The sequence below is a fragment of the Apostichopus japonicus genome, chromosome 16 (genome assembly GCF_037975245.1).
Source record: "Apostichopus japonicus isolate 1M-3 chromosome 16, ASM3797524v1, whole genome shotgun sequence".
Classification (NCBI taxonomy): domain Eukaryota; kingdom Metazoa; phylum Echinodermata; class Holothuroidea; order Aspidochirotida; family Stichopodidae; genus Apostichopus; species Apostichopus japonicus.
Window position 1 is genome coordinate 2,146,129 of NC_092576.1, and position 23,391 is coordinate 2,169,519.

The window sequence follows — 23,391 nt, forward strand, 5'->3', positions numbered from 1 at the left end:
ATTATGAATTACATTTTAAGTATCAACTAGCTTAAAAGTATGATAATTTCGTTTTAACAGCAGACAAACCACAACGGTCAGAGGTCTATTCTTGTTTTTACATCTAGAGGTTTTGATTAACCCTCTCCAACACACTTAAAATGGAAAGGACTAACTTAAAATTGTCATTAATGCTTAAGATGATTTTCTGAATGAATACCATGGTCTTCTTTCAAACAGTGGGTTAAGCTAAGTCGAAAAACGTAAAATGACGCAATGTATGAAGACAAATCCGAATTTCAACAGACTGCAAGATCCAACTTCTTCCCCATCAACAAATATTGTAAAGCAGGTTGATTCTCCATAAGTGGCACCATTTCCCCTGATGTAGAGGCTTGGGGGTCTTCATTCTATAAGCAAGAAAATACACCATAATATTTTACATGGTATGGTATGATACAGGTGATTATTGGTATCAATGTGGCTTTTAGTCACCCTACTTGAACCTAAAATATTTTGGCTTTCTACACCACTTTTTTAAATTCCCATTCAAGTGTGAATTTTAGCAAAATGGCTGTTTTCTAGCTGCATGTAGTTTCAAGACAAGTGAAATACATCCCAGCCAATCAAACTGCATTTAAATTTGGAAAATTTGTTTTCTCTGTTAAAAGTTAGTTCTAACACCAACCCTGGACAATTCAAAAGTAACAATAAAATCCCAAAACAATCTGCCAAAACCATACACCCCACACATATATTGATAAGAAATTTATAATACTAATTGTGCTTAGATTATGAACAGTTTTACAGGTCATATTGTTTTGCACAGCTGTTCCTTATGCGTCAAAGGTATGGTCACATGGCCTACATTTTCAGAGACCAACTCTTCACCTTCAGTTAGTGCCAACTGTTGTTTCCAAATACCATTAAAAAACATTTGCTTTCAAGATGAAATTCAAACTGGCTATTAATTATGGTTTAACACCCATCACATTACTTCTCATGAGATTTACAAGCGTTTTGTAGGAAATTCATTGCTATCCCTGTCTACTCATGAAAATTAATTTGAACAAATTAAAATGGCAAATGTTTATACCAACACCACCATGCTAAGTTTAAATGAAATTGACCATATATATCACAAATAAAAACATTAGGGGCTATCTACAGATCATAAAGGCATCCACATATATTCTGCCTAGTAGGAGCGACCTGCCATTGACCGTAGTGCCCTTGATTTTCAAATGCGTTAATGGGATTGATGAATTCACTTTTTGTTTCTTACATACACCAACAGAATGAGACTAATCCAAATATCGATGGATACAATTCGCATTGGTTTATTGAATTTCACTCGAAACTGTAGAAATCTGTCATATTTTAATGAAATATAGCCCAATGTTATCTCCCTCAAAACTTTAATACAATTGCCTTATACACTAAAATCTGCCACTAACAAATGTCCGAGAGTCAATACTATATATAATTCTTGCAAATCTTCCATGTTATCAAACCTCATAAATAAAATTTCTTAGCCACGATTGTGACAATGGGCTACTCGAAAGTCTGATAAAAACAGCACATAAGTATAGCCTTTACCTGCGCCTTGTACATTGTTAGCCTTGTTCAACGAGTGGTACGCAACTACAATTGAAAATGTGAATTAGCCATTTGCATTAAAAATATGCCCCCAAGAACTACAGAAAACCCATGTTGACATACCAAAAGTCAAACAAAACAATTAAGCTACGCCACACATATATGCTAACTACAAAGACCATTGACCATAACGTTAATATCTGCATAATAGTAGTACAGCCCTCTAAACCATGGAAAATTTTAGTGCCAGCCTACTGCGTCACAGGTTCGGCGAATAAACATATGGTTAGGCTTGATTTCCCCCATTGACCTAGTGTGTTGTTGGGCTGCCATAGGGTTAGAGATATAAGTGACTATTCGGTGAAAATTGTATGCAAGCTTATTTGCGAAACAGTTTCAGTTCAATTCACCACATCGTATTGCAGTGTATGAAGCAGGGGACTTTCAAGCTGCTGTATAGCTCAGCCCCAGTATGATCATGGCACGTGTACTGGACAAACTTTCCCAGAAACGTTATTGTAATACACCCTTTCGAGAAAACATGACCAATTGCTGTAAACTCCCAATCCAGTGATACATGATATGAAAAGGGATGTTTACGCTCTAGCTGGCTAAAAAAAAGTACAGATATGCTGGAGTGCGAAAACTGCCCTACAGCAAACCGATTTTTTTCACCTAGCTAGAGAGTTTAGGTCCTGTTCTTCACAAGTAGGATTATAGCCTTCCTGTATGTTAGGCTCTGGTTCACGCTAATGTGCACGTGTACAAGAAGTTAGATTGTGATTTGGTGTCAGTTTTTTTAGATTGTATAAACCTTAAACATTCAGGAAAATTGTCCTTGCAAAACATGATTCTTGTACAATTGCAAATAAACAAGATTAAGGACTTTAATATTAATGCAAGTAACACTTTTATTCACAAATAGTTACGTTTTAAGCAGTTTTTTTTTAATGAAATAAGTGCCGGTCGGAAGCAGTGTTTTTCATCCGGAGTGGTGGGCGGAAATCCTCCGTGCTGGTCGGGCCCGCCTAGTGCCGACCACCGTAGTTATAACGTTGCTCACCGTTACTTTCAGTCAGACAATTTCATCGATTTGAACAGTAAATAAGCTAGCCTAAGCCCTACTCAGATTAACATTTAATGGTTCTGAGAATGAACTTTACAGAAATAAACACAGATAAATTTTTGTGCACATCATAACCTATTGAATAACGTTAGGCCTATGAGTATGAGGTATCCTGCACATATCATGCATATGGCATAACGTTAGGCTAGAACGACCAACGTTCGTTGTTGCTAAGCAGAACTAAAAACTGGTAATTTACTTGTCATCAATTTAACTATCTATTCTAAAATACTAAATAAAGAATAACTTGCAATTAAATCACAACCTATAGTAAAGTAATAAGATACACCCACCTTGCGATTGCAGACATTTTCTCGGCTCCAGAATTTCTTACTGCAGTATCAAATATGGCGTCGGAATCATCAAGAGCTAGAGGCCTGGCGCTTGCAGAGTGCGCACGCGCGGCTACGTTTATCTGACGTCATTTGTGAATTTTAAATTAGTCAAATGACGAAGACGTTTTAGTACCGGTGGTGGAATATCGCCTTAACCTAATTAAGTTTTTGCTATAAGTAATTATCAATTTCCCCCAAAAATTAGTGGACATTTTTCTTATGACGTCTTAGAGTTTACACTTAACCGAAAAATGTTAAATAGCATACCCATTATTCCATGGGTTTTTAATTATTGGTGATTTTATAAACAATTTTTTAATATTCATCCATAAGGTGGCGCGGAAGTTGTTTGTAAGTAAATAACAAAAAACCTTGAAGACCAAAAATAACAAATAAAGCTTTGAAATCAAATTTCGTGATTCCCATTGACTAATTATGCTTCGTCACTATTTTGGACAATGACTAACTTTCATTGGTCTTTAGCCATTTTAATTAGTCATATGACTGATGAAATTAGTCAAAAATTTTGACTAATGCAAAATTAGTCATTTGACCATTTTGGCATGTGTATATGACTAATTAAAATTTACAGTGTGTCTTTCAACAGAACTGTTTCAACTAAGATTTAAACTGTACCCATTTTACCGTAAAACTGTTGCGACTGTCATTTTATCATCTGCCAACTTTCATCAAAACATATCTGCACCATAAATTTTACAATTTTCTGTTAATTTTATGGTTATCATTTTCGATAATGGAATTACATCAACCTTGATGTCACTAATTAATTGTTACCACTGGCTCGAAATACTTTCATTCAAGCAGCAGCAGGTCAGCTTAAGTCGACTCAAATTAGAAGGAGTGTAAGGGTCTCAATAATAAAGGTATCTTCAATTTTATAAAATTTAACTAAATTATTATTACTAAATTATTTTTAAAAATTATTTCTAAATTTTTCTAAATTTATTTTACTAAATTATTTATCATTCGGTAGATCTGTTGCAACGACAATACATATAGCGGCCTTTAATCGCTCATGATATTATTGTGCTGTGTCATGAGTAAAATTTTTTAGTTTCGACATTATATCAGGGAATGGTATACCTGTTTATGGGACTGAAATTTAGGAAGAATCTTATAAGAAAAGGATTTAGCCGTTGTATCCAATGATTCTCTCGACTGTTTCAAATGTGTTCTGTCAAATTGCTGATTTTCCTATAGTTCTGTACTAAAGCTTTTGAACTATGATTAACAGATATTTCGTCTTCTTCGCGGTGTTTACGTAAAGGCGTAGCCTAGGCCTACATAAGTATCTTAAAGTTAATTATTCTAGACGTAGGCCTTGACCTTATTTCATTTATTGTTATCATTTTCATTCGTCATAATATATTTTTCTACTCACCAAAGCTCTTTGAATCTCTTAGACTGTACTCCATAGTTCAATAGTCTAATAACGTCTTCCTTGGTAAGTTCTGCTCTGTTTGCATTTACTGATAACTTCTCCAGTGTCGAGAGGGTTGGTAAACAAAGACCAGATTGGAGCACGATATCACCTTTATCTACCTTACTGAAAGAACACTGCAGTAATAGATTAGATATTGGTATCTACAGGAAGATAAGATAAGGGTTATTATCAGTGTCGTCGCCAATGGGGGCACATCATCACATGTCCTCCCAAACAAAAACCCCTCCTCCCCCAGATGCGATTTGTAGTGTTAACAAAATAACTCAAACAAAAATTTGTTTTACAAAGGACGAAACGTATTATGTTCTGCAGTAAAACTTCTTTCCACCGACATTGCAATAACTAGTTGTTTTCTCACTAACAAGGTCACAGGCGTGAATCGCTAGTGCTTAAACATCACTACCCAGCGTGAATTTCAATTTCAACGCTCTTATATAATAACATTACCAAAGCAATGGGTTAATTTCCATGTTTTGTATAACTTTTTTAAACGCCATAATTAAAAAAAAAAATATCAGACAGACTAAGCCCGAAAATTCTTGAACATAAAGTTACCTCAAGCGGAAAAATATAGCACCAGATTGCATCTAAGGACCCTCAATTAATTCATAATTTCTCCCCTCTCCTTACACCCCTTCCCCAGGACAGCATTCACGAATAACATTGTACCCCTTAATTCAGTGTTGTGCTCTCCCTGTGCCCCTGCCCCCCCCCCCCCCCAGATTGAAATGTCTGGCGACGCCACTGGTATTAGGTTTGCTCATTTAAACTTCAAAAAAAAAATTTTTTACATTTTATATAATAGCTTCACTTACAAGTTATAGTGTATCTTTTCGTGCTTGAAATAATTAGGGAATAAAGTTGCAGTATTAATTGTTAAGGTCAGAATGTTGTATTGACATGTCACCCTTACCCAGCCATCTACATAAAACAAATCAATGTGTGTCTGAAATCATTTGATAGCTTTTAACATGCAAATTTGATCTTGTAAGTAAAAAAGGCAAAACAAAGGAAAAAAGAAAGAAAAGAATTTGCAAAATACCTCCATTTGACGCTTTAGCGTAATGCCATAAATTCTCCAGTGATTTAAATAGACTAAAGGAAAAATTAATTAATTATCACCTTAATTTGAGTAGCATTTCCAGGTACCATACATCTTTCTTTTAACCACTGGTGTATCAGAACAAGCTCCAAACAACTCGAACTGCAGTATTACAAATCACTGCCCTATGTTTAGATTAAACCACAACTTGGCCAGTTTATCATTGTCACGTACGTAGATTTACTGTAGACAAGGCCTAATATAACATCAACTGCCATGTGTGAGTAGCATGGTGGGCTCATAATTGACGCACTTAAGGATTTGATCAACAATGTCTATCAAGGAAAAATCCAAATCACTCAACTGTATGTGTTTTTCATATGTGTAGTTCCTCAGAAATGTTAAGATCTCAAAATATTTAAGGTTCTGTGCTTATGCACCGTACAATTAACAGCATTTGACAACAAAATGTCTGCCGTGATAAGCAAACTGTAGTGTAGGCCTTAGTTGACATCTATTGACTTTAGATGCTGTTTGCTATGCTCTGAGCCTCTAAGCTCAGACAGGTCAGGTCCCAGAAAGAAGTGTTATCATATTGAGGTAATGTTGGTTATTTTTAGGATGTAAGATTTCCAAATGACCAAACAACAAGCAAACCTGGGGGAGGGTGTTATAAGCTTAAAAATAACTCAATTTGGTCAGCAAATAGCTGAAATGGATTCAAACTCATGAAATATGTAATTATGCTTGACTGCTTAAAGTTTAGGTGGTCTGCTGTATCGTTGCTAGTAATAATTGAAGGTGCGTCAATTATGAAGCCTTGACTATATATAGTAGCCAATTATGCCTAAGTATTATTATGTATTACTCTCAGACTCACTTTAGTTTAAATATTCAATTAAAGATGAATCGCAATGGTTTTCAAATTGCTCCTCGCAAGTAGTAGTATTGTAGGCCAACCTGCTCACCGAAGCTGTTTAATTAGGCCATATATAATGCATGTTATTTTCTCCTTCACCAGAGCAGAACAAGGCGATGTAGTCCAAAGCAGCCGACGCTCGCCCGCAGTTCTCACGTTAACAGCCCGCCAAAGACGAGAACATCTCCCGAGAACTAATCATACACTCGGCCTACCTGTCTAGCTTAGTGTAAAGTAACGAGTTGGTCTTCACTGCACTGTTGTTGTTTTTGTAAACATTTTTCTAACTTAGGCCTAGGTTTTGTTTTTTATGCAAACATTTGTGCAGAATTGTAATGATTAATTTATAATGAAGAGCTTAACTTCGTAGGGTATGTGATAAAGTTTAAAAAGCTTTCTAAACAAAACATGCACTAATGTCTAACGTTACTAAATTGTGTCAACGCGCACCGAAGTGTGTTCGTGTAAATAACTAAAAATGCGCGAGAGCTAATCTACACGTCACCTTATTATTACCATCATATTTGTATCATATTCATATAAGCCTAGGCCTAAGTCTAAGTTAAATGATGAGTAGCTTAAATGAGGTCAAAGCTGCTTAAAAAATCAAATCTTCAAGTATAATCCATGGAAAATCAGTTTAGCCTAGGCCAATATCTAGGCCTAATGTGACTTTCGAACAGAACCTAGATAATAACGGGCTGCATCTTATCATGTGTGTAATTGGTGGCTTAACTTGATATCCAACTCTATACTAAAGGATATGCCAAGCATAATTAGTGAATTACGCGAACCTACTGATGTTAATATTGGTTCCTTCTTCTAAAATAAACTTCACACTAGGCCGCGGCGAGCAATTAGGCCTACAAGCATTTAGAAAGCAACTTGACATAACGCTGACCGTAAACATAAATCACCTCATGAGACGAAGTTCAAACAACAAGGGAAATTCGTGCCGCATGACTTCTTTCAGAATAAATAAGAAATAAATAAACCTAACATCTACATAGGCGTATACAGTAAATTTAAAGTAAACCGACACAATATGTTCATAGAAATGGTACTGAATCGCTTTGATATTTTTTTTTGCTTTATTTAATCTTAGGTGCAATCCAGTTCTACGCAGAGCCTTATATACAGAGAGTTGCGACAACTGAAATTTGGGCGCCATTTTGGGGCCAAATGGTCAACATACAGTATGTGTGGGAATGGCCGTTCAGGTGGATAGGGGAATTTTTCGATGGCATTGTAGAAGTGTGAGCGGGATTCTGGGTTTTATTTTTGGCCTGCTCATGTTTTGGTGCATTTATGCGCCGAGGCTGTGTAAGTAGGGCGTCGAGTGTCGAACGGGAGGGGGGGGGGGGGGGATTGGCTGCGCTCAAGTTCAAGGGGATGAGGTTGGCACATTTGGAAGTCCAAATTCAACAGTTGATATTCTGGTACGGTAAAATTGTATTATGACTGGTTATATATCATATTGTAACACATATTGCACAGTTGCGGAATAATGTACATTCTTCCATTGTTGCCATGGTAACCAAACAAAGCCTGCGATTGGTCAAAATTGGGATTAACTGTAACTTGAGCTAGCAATGGCTGATGAAGTTGATATTTGGACATGTGACTGGTACTGACATGGTGCACAGAATCATGAAGCTAGGTCTTTGAAAATTGGTTGCTATGGTAACTAAATGGACCAATCACATTTTGTCTGTGTTCCAGTCCCACAAAATATAGAGCGCAGGGTTAAAGGTGACATGTGGGGCAGGGGAGGGGGATTGTTTCGGGGTATCACAATTGGTCTCGTCGGTCGGATATAAACAGCCACGTCGGGAAAAAAATGAATTAATCCCTTCCACTAATCTGGAACTCACATCGCAAACATATGGTATATGTGAGTAGGATATTTCAGCGTTATGAGAACTAAGCTGCTGCTGGAATTTGAAAAGATCTACTTCAGAATATTTTTGTATGAGAGTCAGGCTTTTATCTACGAATTTTATGTCTAATAACTTGAAAAAGCTGCATCTATATATACTATAGGATCCAAAAAGTCAGAAATTCTTCAAAATACCAATTGTGCCTCTATTACTAGGCATGGGCTTCTATTATTCATGAATAAGGTAATCGTGACCAGAGAACACCCCCCGGACAACCCTCCCCCCAACAGAAGCATAAATATGTTGTCAGAAGTCGAAAATTAGAGTCGTTTTTTTGGGGGGGGGATTGCCGGGGGGGGGGAGTTGCCATCCAACCACGGTAAAATGCTAGGCCTAGGCTCAGTCAAATTGAATTTCCTGGGTTATGTCCTCTTTTGCTTGGAACTGCCCGGTTGTAAGAATATGTATTAGGATCTGTATACCGTACCTATGTATGACATGGACAAACATGATTCCTGAGCCTAATTAGGCCTATGGTTTTCAGTTGACTCTGTTAGTTTTACCTGCTATCCTCTAGCAGGACACAATGTTCTAGGAAATATTTTTACCTAGCCTACAGTGATATTTTAGTAACATAATTTTTCAATATTATTTCATAGAAGATAGTGGAGTTCTGGACCAGTTCAATTCAAATCATCAAGTGCAAAGCAGAATGATTAATCATTTCAATGGTCTGCCAGATCTCCACCCAAATTTTCATAAATAATAATCCAAACAAGCTCATGACTCAATGGAGCCAAGCAGTTTTTCATTAGGGGCTAGGCTAGCCCTTGGTGCTTTGTATTGCACACTGTGCTTCGTAGATCCCCGATTTGTCTTGCCACGCTGGAGCCTTCAATTTAAGGAATATACTCACTAAACTTTGCAGAGATATTTTTATGCACCTTATAACAGATCTCATCCCAACATCGCAACTTTCTTGATCAGAACTTGTTAAAAATAGACCATTTTCATGCCTGAAATTTATGCTCTGTTTTCTGTGTTGTTAGCTATGTGTGTATGTACATTGCACAGTGCACCATACATAGCTGTAAGGACTGTGTGGTGTAACCCACAGTCCTGGTTATGGACTAGGCTAGGCCTAGTGTTACGAATCTTAGTTCATTGTACTAGGCCTAGGCCTAGGTGAAGTACTCATGATCGCAAAGTTTGTGATTGGAGTTCGCCTTCCAGTGAAGCTGTTTACTTTCGCCTCCCATGTTTTCCTCCGATCTGGGTTTGTTGGGAATCTGAACAGCTTTGACCCATTTTCGGGACGATTCGAACAGCCCCACGCTGAACAGCCAGGCATTCTGTGATGGCAGCGCAGATGTTGACTGCTCGAACGTACGTTGTTGTCGATCTTACGGCCAGAATTAGTTGGCCCCAAAATGGTGCCATGAGGTCACGTGATCGAAAATTCCCGGACCCGAGTTGTTGCAACTCTCTGTATATAAGGCTCTGGTTCTACGTGTAGGCAGTTGCTCCTGTCATTACACCATGTATGTAGATCATACGCACAGCGCTTTGTGTAGGCCCTGGTTTTAACTTACATTAAAACCAACTTTAAGCGGTTGCCGTATGTTTACAACGTTAGAAACACAGATAATAAATTCGACAATTACCTTACAACCTTACAAATTCCTATAAATTTAGTCCATACATCTGACAACATTTTACCTAAGTTCCAGCTCTACATACTCTTACCTGCCTACGCTACTCAGAGACACAATGGATACAATATAACCCAGAGCCGTATACGGCTGATATAACCGTACTGAAAGCACCGCTATAGTGATCGTGATATAATGCGATCATATCAACAGACACATTAATAATAAGAACAGTTAGACAAACACACGTAGCGTCAATTGCTAGATCTACTGCAGTGTATATGTAACGAGTAACACGGCCTCTATATGCTGTAGTAAGGGTGACATTCTTTCTTAGAAAACATGACGTAATGAAGGTAATTTGTGGTTTCCATGGAGAGGGGGAAAGTAATTGAGGGGGGGGGGGGTGTATACAGTGGCTTGAAGAGTATAAGATTAATAATTATGCATGTATGCGTTGTGTACGTGTGGTTTCCTCCGAGTGCTCGGGGATGGGAGGGGGATGGTCTCGTCGACTTCAGTGGATGTATTTGTCCATAGCCGGGGAGGAGAAGGGAAGTAATGTTCTGACTGCTTTGAGTGCAGTCAGTTTTATTGCTCAGTATTCGCAGTATATTCGCCGCTTGCAGTAGAAAAGGAAATACAAGAAAGCACGATGAGATAAATTAAGTATTACATAAAAAGAAAAAATCTTGTTTTGGTTGTAGAGGAAGTGCAGAGCGACAATTTGTAATAGCCGGGTGCTATAAGCAGTGGCGTAGACAGTATTTTTTCGATGGGGGGGGGGGGCTGGGGGGCTTGACCATATCCTGGGACGGCGTCTTGCTACTATCTAAGCGGTGAGCCACCATAAGTTGGCGCGCAGCGTACCGGAAATTTTTAGCTAAAAAGCCTCCTAGATCGTTGGAAATGACACTTCCCAGGCCTTGTAAGCTGCTCTAAAGTTTTCTCAACATCCTTTATTTTGAGATCGCATATGTCTTGATATGGTCATCAAATAGTTTAGTGAAATAGAAGGAAAAAACAGTCTGGTAAGTTACTTTGAAATATCATGACATGTTTTTTGTGAGTCTGACACCGGCATTGACATTTTTCAACAAATCTGCAAATTGCGCGTGAAAAAAAAAAAGAAAAAAAAAGATTGACTAGGCTTTCAGGCAAGTAACATACTGAAATGACCAAACTATATATGTCAAACTGACATCAAAGATTGCGTCTGAAATATTATTAGGGTGATGGACTGATTGGCCGGTAGTTTTCAGCGATATATATTGTCTCCTTTCTTGAACATTTGTTTTTAGCGGTTTTAAGAGCACCAGTGTACGTGCCAGAAGTGAAAACCCGATTGAAAATGTAACAGAGTATCGAGGCAAAGACGCGAGCAATGATGTGAGAAACCGAAACCTGTATGATGTCAGCATTGTAACCTTTCAACATCTTCTTTGGCATTCCAGTACCTGGAAACCACCTTTCTATAAGGGTATAGTGTAGCTCATTAGCTTGTTTGATCAGTTATTGCGCACTGGCTACATGATCCTGATTGCCTGTTTGTATTAGTATTTATTCAGGCGCATAGCAAGGAATTTGCCAAGGGAGAGGCGAACCTGTCGGCAAATTATCAGAGCTGTAAATTCGGCATTGGGAACTATATATCTAAGCGTAGCGCCACCATGTGTTAGCGTGAAGTGTACAAGAAAATTGTGGCCGTAAAAGCCTCCCAGATCGCTGGAAATGGCACTTCCCAGGCCTAGCAACAGGCGCGTAGCCAAGGGGGGGGGCGAAGGGGGCAGCCGCCCCCCTTGAGCATATTAAAAAAAATTGTTTAATGTTTTTATGATATCGCTAGTAATTTCAAAAGAGAAAATGCTAAGATGCAACTGACAAGGCATGGGAAGTGCCATTTTCAGCGATCTGGGAGGTATTTTCAGCCAAAATTTTCTTGTACGCTTCGCGCCAACATGGTGGCGCTACGCTTAGATAGTTTGCAATGCCGTATCTACGGCTCTGATAGTTTGCCTACATTTTCGCCCCTCCCTTGGCAAATTCCTGGCTACGCGCCTGCCTATAGCAAGTTGCAGATTCGAGACCATTCAGACCAATGATATATTTTTCGCACATGTTATTATTTTTTTCGACACTCAGAATCCCAATGGGAGGGCGACTGGGGGGCGAGAGGCTTTCATGGGGGGCTGTCACCCCACGACCCCGTGGCTACACCACTGACTATAAGGAATGAACGCCTGTTTAATTGCTGAAGTTTGAATTATTTGGGCGAAAGAATTGGAACATAGCCTACTCCACCCCTACCACGAGATGCCTAATTTTTATTCCCAGGACGGATAAGGATTTCAGGTTTTCAGGAATTTACAAATTCGTTTGAAATCAGAGTTAGGGTTTAGAAAGTGGGTTAGGGATTTAATATCAAGAAGGATTGTCGTTCATAATCTGGGGTCAAAACTAGGAAAAAAGATTCAGAACATGTTTTTTGAAAAAGCGTCACATGTTTGGAATCCAGGGATTTGATTGGCCGATGCCCACGTTCGTCCTGGGGAAAAATACGTACACGGGATAACAGGATTCCTTACTTTGGTCTGGCTTATATGGAGCTAATTATGATTTCACTCGTATTTCACTAATTTCACTAATACCACAATGTACGCGCGAATTGCTAAAGCACTAAAGTGTTGGAACTCGGTGAGTTTGCTGAACAGCGTGTGTGCATAATATAAGTTCAATGGTCCATTCCCATGGGCGTACGGGACCATTTCAGTTTGGGGGGCAGAACTTTTTGTGCCCGAAAGTTCCCGTGACACTATCTAAGCGGAGCGCCACCATCGGTTGGAGCGTGGCGTACAAGAATTTTTTTGGGCACACAATGCCTCTCAGATTGCCGGAAACGGCACTTTTGAGGCCTTGCAAGTTGCATCTAAACATTCTTTATTTTATAATCTCACGTTTTAGAAATTTACAGTTCCCCAAAAATTTGGTAAATTAGAAGAAGAAAAAATGGTAACATCACTTTGAAGGGGAAAAATGGGACAGTATATTTTTTAAGCTCCTATTTAGTTACCTAATTTATTATTTTAACACAGTATTCAGCTACCTCCAGAAAAAAAAAAAAAAAAACATACATTGTTCAACGACACGTAGGCGGGATAATGTCGCTGGGTCTGGTGAGACTGCAATTTGTCTCACAAAAAAAGTTTAGAATATAACACCTGTACTTCTAGGCTTGTAGGCACTCCCCCCCCCCACCATCCATGAAAAAGTAAATATGCACTCATGTTGGGGATGTCCAGGTTGCAAGGGCGGCGGAAGCACTTTTAATCTGGGGGGGGGGGGCACCGACATCAAAGGGCACTTTGCAGAAATTCGATTGGACTGATGCAGCCTTACATTTAGTACCCTTTATAACTCTTATTGTATTATCTTAATTGTGTAATACACATCACTACATCAACCCCCCCCCCCCCCCCCAAAGGAAAATATGCATACTAGCACTGCAATATCCAATGCGCAAATTGGGAAACAAGTTTTCTTTTGAGACAAAATGAGGTGAACTCATGTTAGTTGCTAATGTAGGAATCTTCCGAATTAGAGTTTTTTTCTTGTTAATATCTTCACAATTTTTTTTTCCATTCGAAATAGCTTTGAGTTTGACCCACAGAAATTCATTAAAAGTCAGGGGCGTAGCCAGGATTTGCAAAGTTGTATGCACGACTATCTGAGCGGAGCGCCACCATCGGTTGGCGCGGAGCGTACTAGAAAATTTTTGGTTTTACAAACCCCTCAGATGGCCGGAAACGGCCCTTCCCGAGTGTTCATTCTGGTTCCCTGGCCTCTTGCTAACTTGAGGCACCTCAATTTTTATGTAGAAAAAAGGCACATTTTTAACCTGAGGAAAAGTGGGGGGGGGGGGCACGTGCCCCCTGTGCCCCCGGTTCCGCCGCCCTTGGTCCAGATATACAATTGACTAGTTAGAAAAAAAATTGAATGTGCAAAAAGCGTGGTAGCCCAGATGAACTGCGCTTACGGTGGTGTTACACGGAAATATTCGGGCATCATGATGCTAAATAAAGATAATCATGGAATTTTCGGCAAAAATTTGAAAAAGATTCGGGCAAGCTACTGCATATTTATATATATATATATATATATATATATTTATATTTCCAGAGGACAAGAAATTCGGGCAAAAGTCCTGAAAAATTCGGGCAGCCTAAGAGGAGAAAAAAAAATATGTCCATTCCTCTCCTGGAAGCGTATGTATCTTACGCAAGGAAACGTTCTGCCACATGCGTAAGTCAGAACCATTTGTGAATCTGGCGCGCATGACTGTAAAAGAGGGCGCAGCTTTGAAATAAAACAAGTGGAAATGTTCGATACTTCGATGTTTTTACACAAGTCAAACATATTGCTTCCCCGTTATTAATAATACGCGATTCAATAAGCGATCGATAGTGACAAATACAGCGAAACTCTAAAAACAGCAACGAAATCTGGCAACTATTTTCTTCGGGACTACACTTTCTACGACTAAGTTCCGTCTTAAATGCTTTACTGCAATATGAATCTCTAGCCACAGTCAGGTCACGATGTACAAGCCAAGGAGGGAAACCATTTAGCATATAGGCTTATTCAGGCGAACAATGAGGAACCGCGTGAAGACTAACTCTGAAGTGGACATAACATATATTTAGTGTGTGAATATATATAATTAATAAATAGCAGTAATTATTCGTGATGCGCCCTCAAAGAGCTCTGCCTAATAAGGATTCTAGATTTAGCCAATATATAGTTCACTATGCTATTTAAAGATACACTGCGTAATCTGTTGTCCGATGCCGGGAACCTATATGCCATTGATAACTAACTGTGTACTTCGTCATTAGCACATATTTGGGAAGGACTCATACATGAGCATTGTTAAGTTTCCAGCCGTACAAATGCAATAAACAGCATTTTTATTTTTGGACAAGGAGAATTCCAATGAGGGGAGAGTGCAAGGGTCTCGTTCGGCAGTTTATAGGTTGATAGTGCGCCGATTTCCTTGGTACCGCATTTAACTCTGTGTGAGTGAAAGCTTTGTCTATATGTACGTCATTATATCTTATAGCGCTGCAGGTTTGCCAAGAGTATAAATGAAATCAGACTTTAATAGCTGTCATGTTATTATTATTTTTTTCGACACTCAGAATCCCAATGGGAGGGCGACTGGGGGGCGATATCGCATATATCGTAAGAGTCCTTGTAAACTACCGGGTCAGAGGTCTGGTTCATGCTTACTTCACGGCGAGGGTGGGGGGGGGGGCGTTAATGTCCCCATCCAGAGAGCAGATGAAAATAAAGGGCTATCTCAATCATCCGGCTGCAAATAGATATTACGAAAAAAAAATTGTACAGGACATAAATAAACAACATGTATGTGAAGTAGATCCAAAACAATTGCAACTTCTTGAACCTTCAAAAAGTGCAAAATATGATATTGGCATTCTTTCTTGAAGTTCTAAACAAATATTACATTGAATCCCGTGACCTTCGCTTTATTCATAGTTTCGTATAGGAATGAAAATTAATGTAAACTGTACACCAACATTGCACATTCGCACATGGTCACGCCATGGTACATCGTGATAATTTTTATTTAGGAACGGTTTCTTGCGTATTTAGAATGAACACATAAATATACATCCTTTGTGGATAGCTACTCCCTGGTATAGTATTTATCAATGATCAGGGCATTGTAACTAAGTTGTCAGAATTCATTTTAAATATTTTTGAAATAGGGCACAATTCGAAGGACAGCAAGCACGGATACATTAATTTCTCAGAAATAATGGCTGTCATAATTATAATATAGACCTCATACATATGCATGTGTACTTTGAACGCACCGACGGACTGACATGCCAGACTAGGATGCATTGTGGGAGCAACATATCATAAATTCATGCTCAATTTACAATCATGCAATATAATGCTAAACTGTCAAAGCAAATATTTGCTTTCTCTTTCAAACTGTGAATGTCACAGAATCTCCCTATTCCTGCAGTGTATAGTCTATTCCACACGCCTGAGATATCAGGATTCCTTCCTTCGGTCGTTCAGTATTTTCCATGTGTGAGTAATTATGATCTTATTATTATATTTCTGGTTATCCTAACAGGACAATGCCAGTGAGAATAATGAGCTTATAATATCAGCGAGATTGCTGGAACAGTGGACGTACATACCGTACGTACGTACATTGGGTCGTACCTCTCACAATGACATAATATACCTCGCGCAAGAAAAGTGTCTGCAACATGGAACATCAGTATCATAGATTGCTCTGCAAACATTCATTTTAACAGAGGGCGCAATTATGTATAACGTAAAAATGTTTGCTGTACTTTCGATGTTTTTACACTAGACAAAACATATTGGTTGGTTTGTTTGAACAGCACTTTTCTTCTCTGAAGAGAGGTTGAATATGGTGGTGCATTGTGGGAGGAGCTGAGTTACATGTTCTAAAGTTATGTACAATTAGCAATCACGCAATCTAACGTTATATTTGTCAAAACAACTAGTTTCGGTACAGACTCATGATTTACAGAGATAGCACGCAGTTGCGATTCGTTTTCAAAATGAAAATCCCCTTAATAATGTTGTGATGTTTTTATTTGCATTTCTTTAAACAGACGATGAACTGTGTGGGCGAATCGGAGTTGTTTTGGCGTCAGATCACTTCTGAAATGACTGTCATGAGAGACTTTCCATAAACTACATACAAGTAAGACTCATTGCATTTACAAACAAAAGACCCAGGGTGCCCGATGGAATGGCGCGATCTCACAGCCATGACCGTGTCATGGGTACTCAGTAGCTGTGACAGTACCAACGTACTGAGTAACTGTGACAGTGCCAAGGTACTGGGTAGTTGTGAAAGTGACAAGGTACTAAGTAGCTGTGTTAGTAACAGGGTATTTAGAACATCTGACTGTTCCATGGGGTACTGAATAGTTGTGACAGTGCCAAGGTACTACAATTAGCTCTGGAAGTGTATGGAAACTGAGTAGCTCTGACAGTAACAATGTACTGAGTAGCTCTGACAGTAACCAGGGACGTAGCCAGGGGGGAGCAGGGGGAGCGGCCGCTCCCCCCCCCCCTTTCAGTGCCGATTTTTTTATAAACTGTCGTTTTTTTAGCATGGTATTTTGTCAGTGCTCTTTTGATCTTGAATACTCGTCAGCTCCGTTAACTCGATTGTAATCGTAGTAATATTCACGCCTACTGATTCAACTCCTTACTTAGTTTGGCAGATGCAATTAGCTAAATTTAGCTTATAGCCAATTACAAGCCTACAGTTGGCCACTGCGTAATAAAATACATATTGCCTACCTAACCGCACTCTATGGAATGTCACGAACTGTATGCACAACAACGTCGACAACGTTCGTTCAATGAGTTGTCCTAAGTTGTTGAACGAACAGCATGTTATGAAGCTAAGCTAGCAATCGTACGTGATACGCACTTCCTATAAATAATTATTACACTGCTAATACACTGCGATAAAGATATTTGTTTTAAGGCCACTGCATATCTGGATGTATTACAAAATATGAAAGTTTATATTGTCCATCAGTTAAGTTCGTCAAATGTATTAAAGTCCAGACATTGGACAATAAACAAGAATCATCCTACTGGAAAACTTGTAAAAGAGCACTATGTTTGTCTTTCTGATATATTATGTAAAAGAACATGTAAAAGAATTTAAACAGGAAACAACATCTGCTGATAATGATATCATATGATCAGGGCGTAGCCAGTATGTAGCACGATATTTTCATTCAACACTCTACCCGCCGAAAAAGACTATAGGATCCGATCTTGTCAGTTTTTAACATGTAGTTAAGAACCCGTTTACGCAGATAATATTTCAGTTGAGAAAACACTTGAGAAATTTGCATCAGATGGCAATCGTCGGATAGCTCTCGCCTTCTCTTATTAGGCTAACTTAAACATTTACTAGCTTGTATCAAAGACATTTCTGGACTATCTTTGTATCTACAAGTATCAGAAGTTGAAAAGTAAGACTACTCTGTACATGTACCTTCAAGGGCGGCGGAACCGGGGGGCACAGGTGGCAAGTGCCCCCCACTTTTCCTCAGGTTAAAAATGTGCCCTTTTTCTACATAAAACTTGTACTCTTGATCACCTTATTAGGTCAGCGATATTTCAGTAAGAGATCTAATCCTAATTTAGAACTATCAGGGGCGTAGCCAGTATGTAGCACTGTAGGCCCGGGCCTACACTTCTTTTGGCCAAGTTATCTTTTTTATTAAAACACCCATAATTCAAATCCATAAGCTTGTTGGACGAGTTTAAGAGTCTAGACAGGAAAAACTATTGAAATGAACGTAGCAAGATTATGGCTAAATTAGGTGACCTATTCTTCTGTCATCTAGGCTGTCATTCATATCGCGTGCCGTTTCATTCAATACTCTACCCGCCGAAAAAGACTAGGATACGATCTTGTCAGTTTTTTAACATCTACTTAAGAACCCGTTTACGCAGATAAAATTTCAGTTGAGAACATTCCACAGTCATATAAGCCTATCGTTGATTAACAGACTTTATATGTATAGAGCTGCAGCACTTTGTTGCCTGTTGTTGTCACGATCGGCGCTCCAAGTTCCAAAACAGCCTTTTCGATAAACATTTACTAGCTACAGTTGTATCAAAGACAATTACTGGATATGGTTGTATCAAAGACATTTCTGGCCTATCTTTGTATCTACAAGTATCAGAAGTTGAAAAGTAAGACAACTAAGACGGGGCGGGGGGGGGGGGGGGGCGTTGATGGAGTGATGTGTATACGCAAATAAGATAATACAATAAGATTTATAAAGGGTACTAAATATCAGGCTGCATCAGTCCAATCGAATTTCTGCAAAGTGCCCTTCGACGTCAGTGCCCCCCCCCAGATTAACAGTGCTTCCGCCGTCCTTGTGTTCCTTGCTAATTTTAATACATTATGTATTATTGAATTACGTACTATTTTAACTCGTTTGTTTTGGGGGGTTTAAAAGTGATATTGAATGAGGTGTCTCAAGTTAGCAAGAGGCCAGGGAACCAGAATGAACATTCGGGAAGGGCCGTTTCCGGCCATCTGGGGGGTTTGTAAAACCAAAAATTTTCTTCCACGCTCCGCGCCAACCGATGGTGGCGCTCCGCTCAGATAGTCGTGCCTACAACTTTGAAAATCCATATCAATCGCAAAAAGTGCTCCCCCCCTTTCAAATTCCTGGCTACGTCGCTGACAGTAACAATGTACTGAGTAGAGGTGACAGTGTAAAAATACTGATGAGCTTTGGTATAGCACCAGTGATATGATTTGATGTAGTATTGCCAAGGTAATGACTATATGTGACAGTGGCAGGGTAGTGAGTAGCTCTGATGGTACCAGGGGTACTGAGTATCCCTGGCAGTGCCAAGTGTACTGATTAACAGTGACAATGCCGTGGTACTGAGTAGCTGTGACTGTAGTAGGGTACTAACTAGCTGCGACACTTTCAAGGTACCTACAGCTCTGACAGTGCAAGGATACTGAGTAGATGTGAGAGTACCATGCCAAATGAGAAGTTGTGACACTGCCAAGGTACTTAGTAGTTGTGACAGTGTCAAGGTACTGAGTAACTGTGACAGTTCCAGGATACTGAGTATCCCTGACAGTGCTAGAGGTACAGAGTAGGTGTGACAGTGCGTAAGTACTGAGTAGCTTAGACAGTGTCAATGTACTGAGTAGTTGAGACAGTAGTAGGGTATTGCCTAGTTGTGACAGTTCCGGGGAACCTACATATGTGACAGTGCCAGAATACTTAGTAATTTTGATAGTACCATGGCAACCGAGTAGTTGTGAAAGTGCCAAGTTACTTAGAAGCTCTGGCAGTGTCAAGGTACTTCGTAACAGTGATAGTGGCAGGATAATGAGTCGTTTTGACAGTACCATGACAACTGAGTAGTTGTGAAAGTACCAAGGTCGTAAGTAGTTGTGACAGTGTCAGGGTACCGAGTATCCCTGACAGTTCCAGGTGTACATGAGTAGATCTGAAAGTGCATGAGTAATGATTAGTTTGACAGTACCAATGTTTTTATAAGCAGCGACAGTGCCAGTGTACTGAGTAGCCCGAAAGTGTCAGGTTACTTAATAGATATGATAGTACCAGCCTACTGAGTAGCTGTGATAGTAGCAAGATACTGAATAGCTGCGACAGCGTCAGGGTACTGAATAGCTGTGACAGTGCCAATGTACTGAATAGCTATAATAGTACCAGGCCAAAGGTATCTACAATACACATGAATGTCCGATTAATTAGTTTGCGGCTTGCGTATGGCATAAAATAAATTCCCAATACTTTTGTTTCATCTATTCTTACAGATACCTGATCTGTTTCCGTACACAAGCTGAATATATTTCTGCGAATTATTACTCTTCGTACTATTCCCAAGTATGTTATCAAACTTGATATTTTGCTCGATGAATGACAATTCTTAGCATTCAGTTATAATCGTTGTACATACCTCTGATTATTCATATAGCTATCTATCTCTTTTAGTTTTCTTTTAGTTTACGTTGATATAGGTATCTGCTCAATAAGCATAATTCTAATTGCTGCTTCATACAAGTACAAACTAACTTCAGTCTTCCAGTTCCAGTGTTTCAGAATGAAGCGTACCGTTGAGGCTGATTGGTTGAGATCAATATAAATTATTTTTAATGCTTTAATTGTAACATACAATTTGAACTTGCTTTGATTTTGTTAGCTATGCACTATTAAAGCAAATATAAATAACTTGGTTAATTGATCTTGATAAAGTGGTTTTTAATACTGCTATGCTGCAGGTGGACTTGTTTTCCTTATCAGAGTGTATGCTACACCCTAAATGAATACAAATGTCGACAATTATGTATACTAGGACTACAGTGGGACCTCTCTTTCGGTTTTTTTAGACAACCAAATATAAATTCCATATAATATGGTTAACATTCAACAATACAGTAGGTGACATAAGTATATAAAGTATACTTACTTCATGACTTGATGCTATCTGCAGAAGCTGTATGGTCGACCTCTGCAGTAACTTGCTGTGCACTAAACTGATGGTGATCATTTCAGAACATAGCTCTTTGACAGTGTCTACGATGCCTTCAACATTTCCACTCTGTTCTAAGATGCAAAGGATTGCAAACTTGTCTCCATCTTTCTTGCTTTTCAAATATTCGATGATTTTCTTGCCAGCGGTGGAATTCAACCCACAAGCGAATCGAAAGACGTACTGGAGATCAAATGGATCCATCTTCCCAAGAATTGGTTCCAAGTCAGCTGAATCTTCCACCTTGCAGAGGATATCCACCACACGAAATGACGCGAACCATTCACAGAATAGTTTATGGTAAAACCTTACTTCAATCTTCATCTTATCGCTCTTACCAGGAGTCTGTCCATCTGCAATATCATACATCTCTTCCTCTACTAGGATACCAACAAGAATGAACTGATCATAAAAATCTTGACCGAGTCGCTGAAGGAATTCTGCTTGGCTCCATACTATCTGTTGATTCTCTTTACTGAGCCCTTCGAAAGCGATTTTATCAAGTTCATTGTGATTATTTTCTAAGAACTTTGAGTATTCTTTAGCATTGAAATCTTTGGATTTGTTTCTCGTGTGACTGTGAAAGCAATTCATCGCGTGGCGTAGGAAGTCAGTAACAGATTTAAATTTTTGAAAACCCTCTATTTCATGAGTCATGTGAGAGAACATAGTGAATAATAGAGGAATCTGGCAGAGGTCATCAAGAATGACGTTTTCTTTGAGACCTTTCTTAATTTTAGCAATAGCTTGTTCATCATCTCCACAAACAGCCTTACGGATGTACTGATCACGCGCAGTCTCATCAAAACCAGTAAGTTTAAATCGTTTGGTTGTTGCTCTGTCATACTCATTCGGTAGATACCTGGTTGTCAAGGTAACGTCAGATTCTTGGAACATCTTGTACTTGATAATGCGTCCTACGTCATTTTCCTCACCATTACCGTTGGTGTCTCTCCCTGGGTATTCATCATAGCCATCTAACTGAAATGCTACAGACTTGCAACTCTCGAGTATCTCCTTGATGTCTCTCTCCTTGACCCGGTGTTCCCTTGGCACCAAATATCGCTTGATCGCTCTATAGATAGACGGAACATTACCCAACTGTCTAAGTCTGAGTAAAATAAGAATCTCTACGTCATCGAGAGGTGAATCTTGGACACCATTACACCAGTCATATGCTAACTGCAGGGTAAGAGTAGACTTCCCATACCCAGGCTCTCCTTCGATGATACGTCTGTTAGACCTCCTATGAGGATCATTGAAAATGTTCTTGTAAGAATCTAACTGTTCCCATGATGCATCTTTACCATACGATGTAGCACTGTCACTCAATGCAACCACACCACTCTCGACAAATATCGTATTTACACAATAAAGTCTGTCTTGTATATAGGGTAAAGGTTTTACGGAGTCATAATAAAGTTTATACTTCTCTTTAAGCCCATCGATTAGTATTTGTTTCTTATCTATGAGAAAAATAAAACAAACAATAATTAATAAACGAAACAAACAGGCCAACACAACCAACAACAAGACAGATTCTTTGTTTATATATAAAGTAATGCAATCATTGATCGTTGAAAAACCGACTGGTCAGTTGATCTAACAACGCATTTTAGAGTGTTTCCCCATGTTGGTGTAAGTAGTACGATAAAAATTAATATTGGTGTTAATTGTTAAATATAATACGCATATTAACCTGAGTAGAGTTGGTGTATACTTGGTATTATTTTCGTTCCGTCAGTTAGGTGCATTAGAATCCATATGTTAAATTCAATTTACATTTCGTTTCTTTATTTTTCTTAATGGTGTAAGGGTAGAGGACAAATAACTATAGGAGTACTATGTGAATCTGTGCTTTAACTTCCTAAATCCAAAGGCTTCGATCACATGGATGTTTCATGGAACGGGTATCTTATGTATTTTAAATAAGTTTAAGATACACCTTAAGTAAAACAAACGGAGTTGCAAACAAGAAATGTGGTATGACGGTTTAGAAATATCAAAGCTATATGAACAAGAAAATAGACTAGACGCATACGTCAAGCAAGGATTTAACCATTGAATCACGTGAAAAAACGAGATGTGGTAATGTAGTTGTGAGACTACCTTTTAGATAACAAGTGTGGGCCATTTTACATTGCATCACAACTCGAGATTTTTCATTATACAATCAAGTGACACCTCAATACTGACTTTGAAGTTACTGAAGTTAATAAGCTGAAGTTGACACCACCACATTAAAGTGAATGGCATTC

The 23,391-nt window shown here is 38.9% G+C and overlaps 2 protein-coding genes across 14 annotated transcripts in view; one reads left to right on the forward strand and one right to left on the reverse strand.

Annotated features, from left to right (window-relative positions):
• LOC139983661 (very-long-chain 3-oxoacyl-CoA reductase-like) overlaps positions 1–23,391 on the forward strand; it is a 262,428-nt gene that overhangs the window by 135,125 nt on the left and 103,912 nt on the right. The gene's annotated exons all lie outside the window — the stretch shown is intronic.
• The window catches only part of LOC139983648 (uncharacterized), a 180,711-nt gene that overhangs the window by 114,133 nt on the left and 43,187 nt on the right, over positions 1–23,391 (reverse strand). For 10 of the 12 annotated variants that reach the window (XM_071997336.1, XM_071997335.1, XM_071997333.1 and 7 more), the window contains one exon: positions 4,442–4,644. The exons of 1 other annotated variant lie outside the window; for it this stretch is intronic. In XM_071997336.1, coding sequence (XP_071853437.1) covers positions 4,442–4,644 — 203 coding nt within the window. Of the gene's footprint in view, positions 1–4,441; positions 4,645–21,070; positions 22,600–23,391 lie in introns of all 12 variants that reach the window. One more of the 12 variants, XM_071997339.1, reaches the window with a different exon arrangement.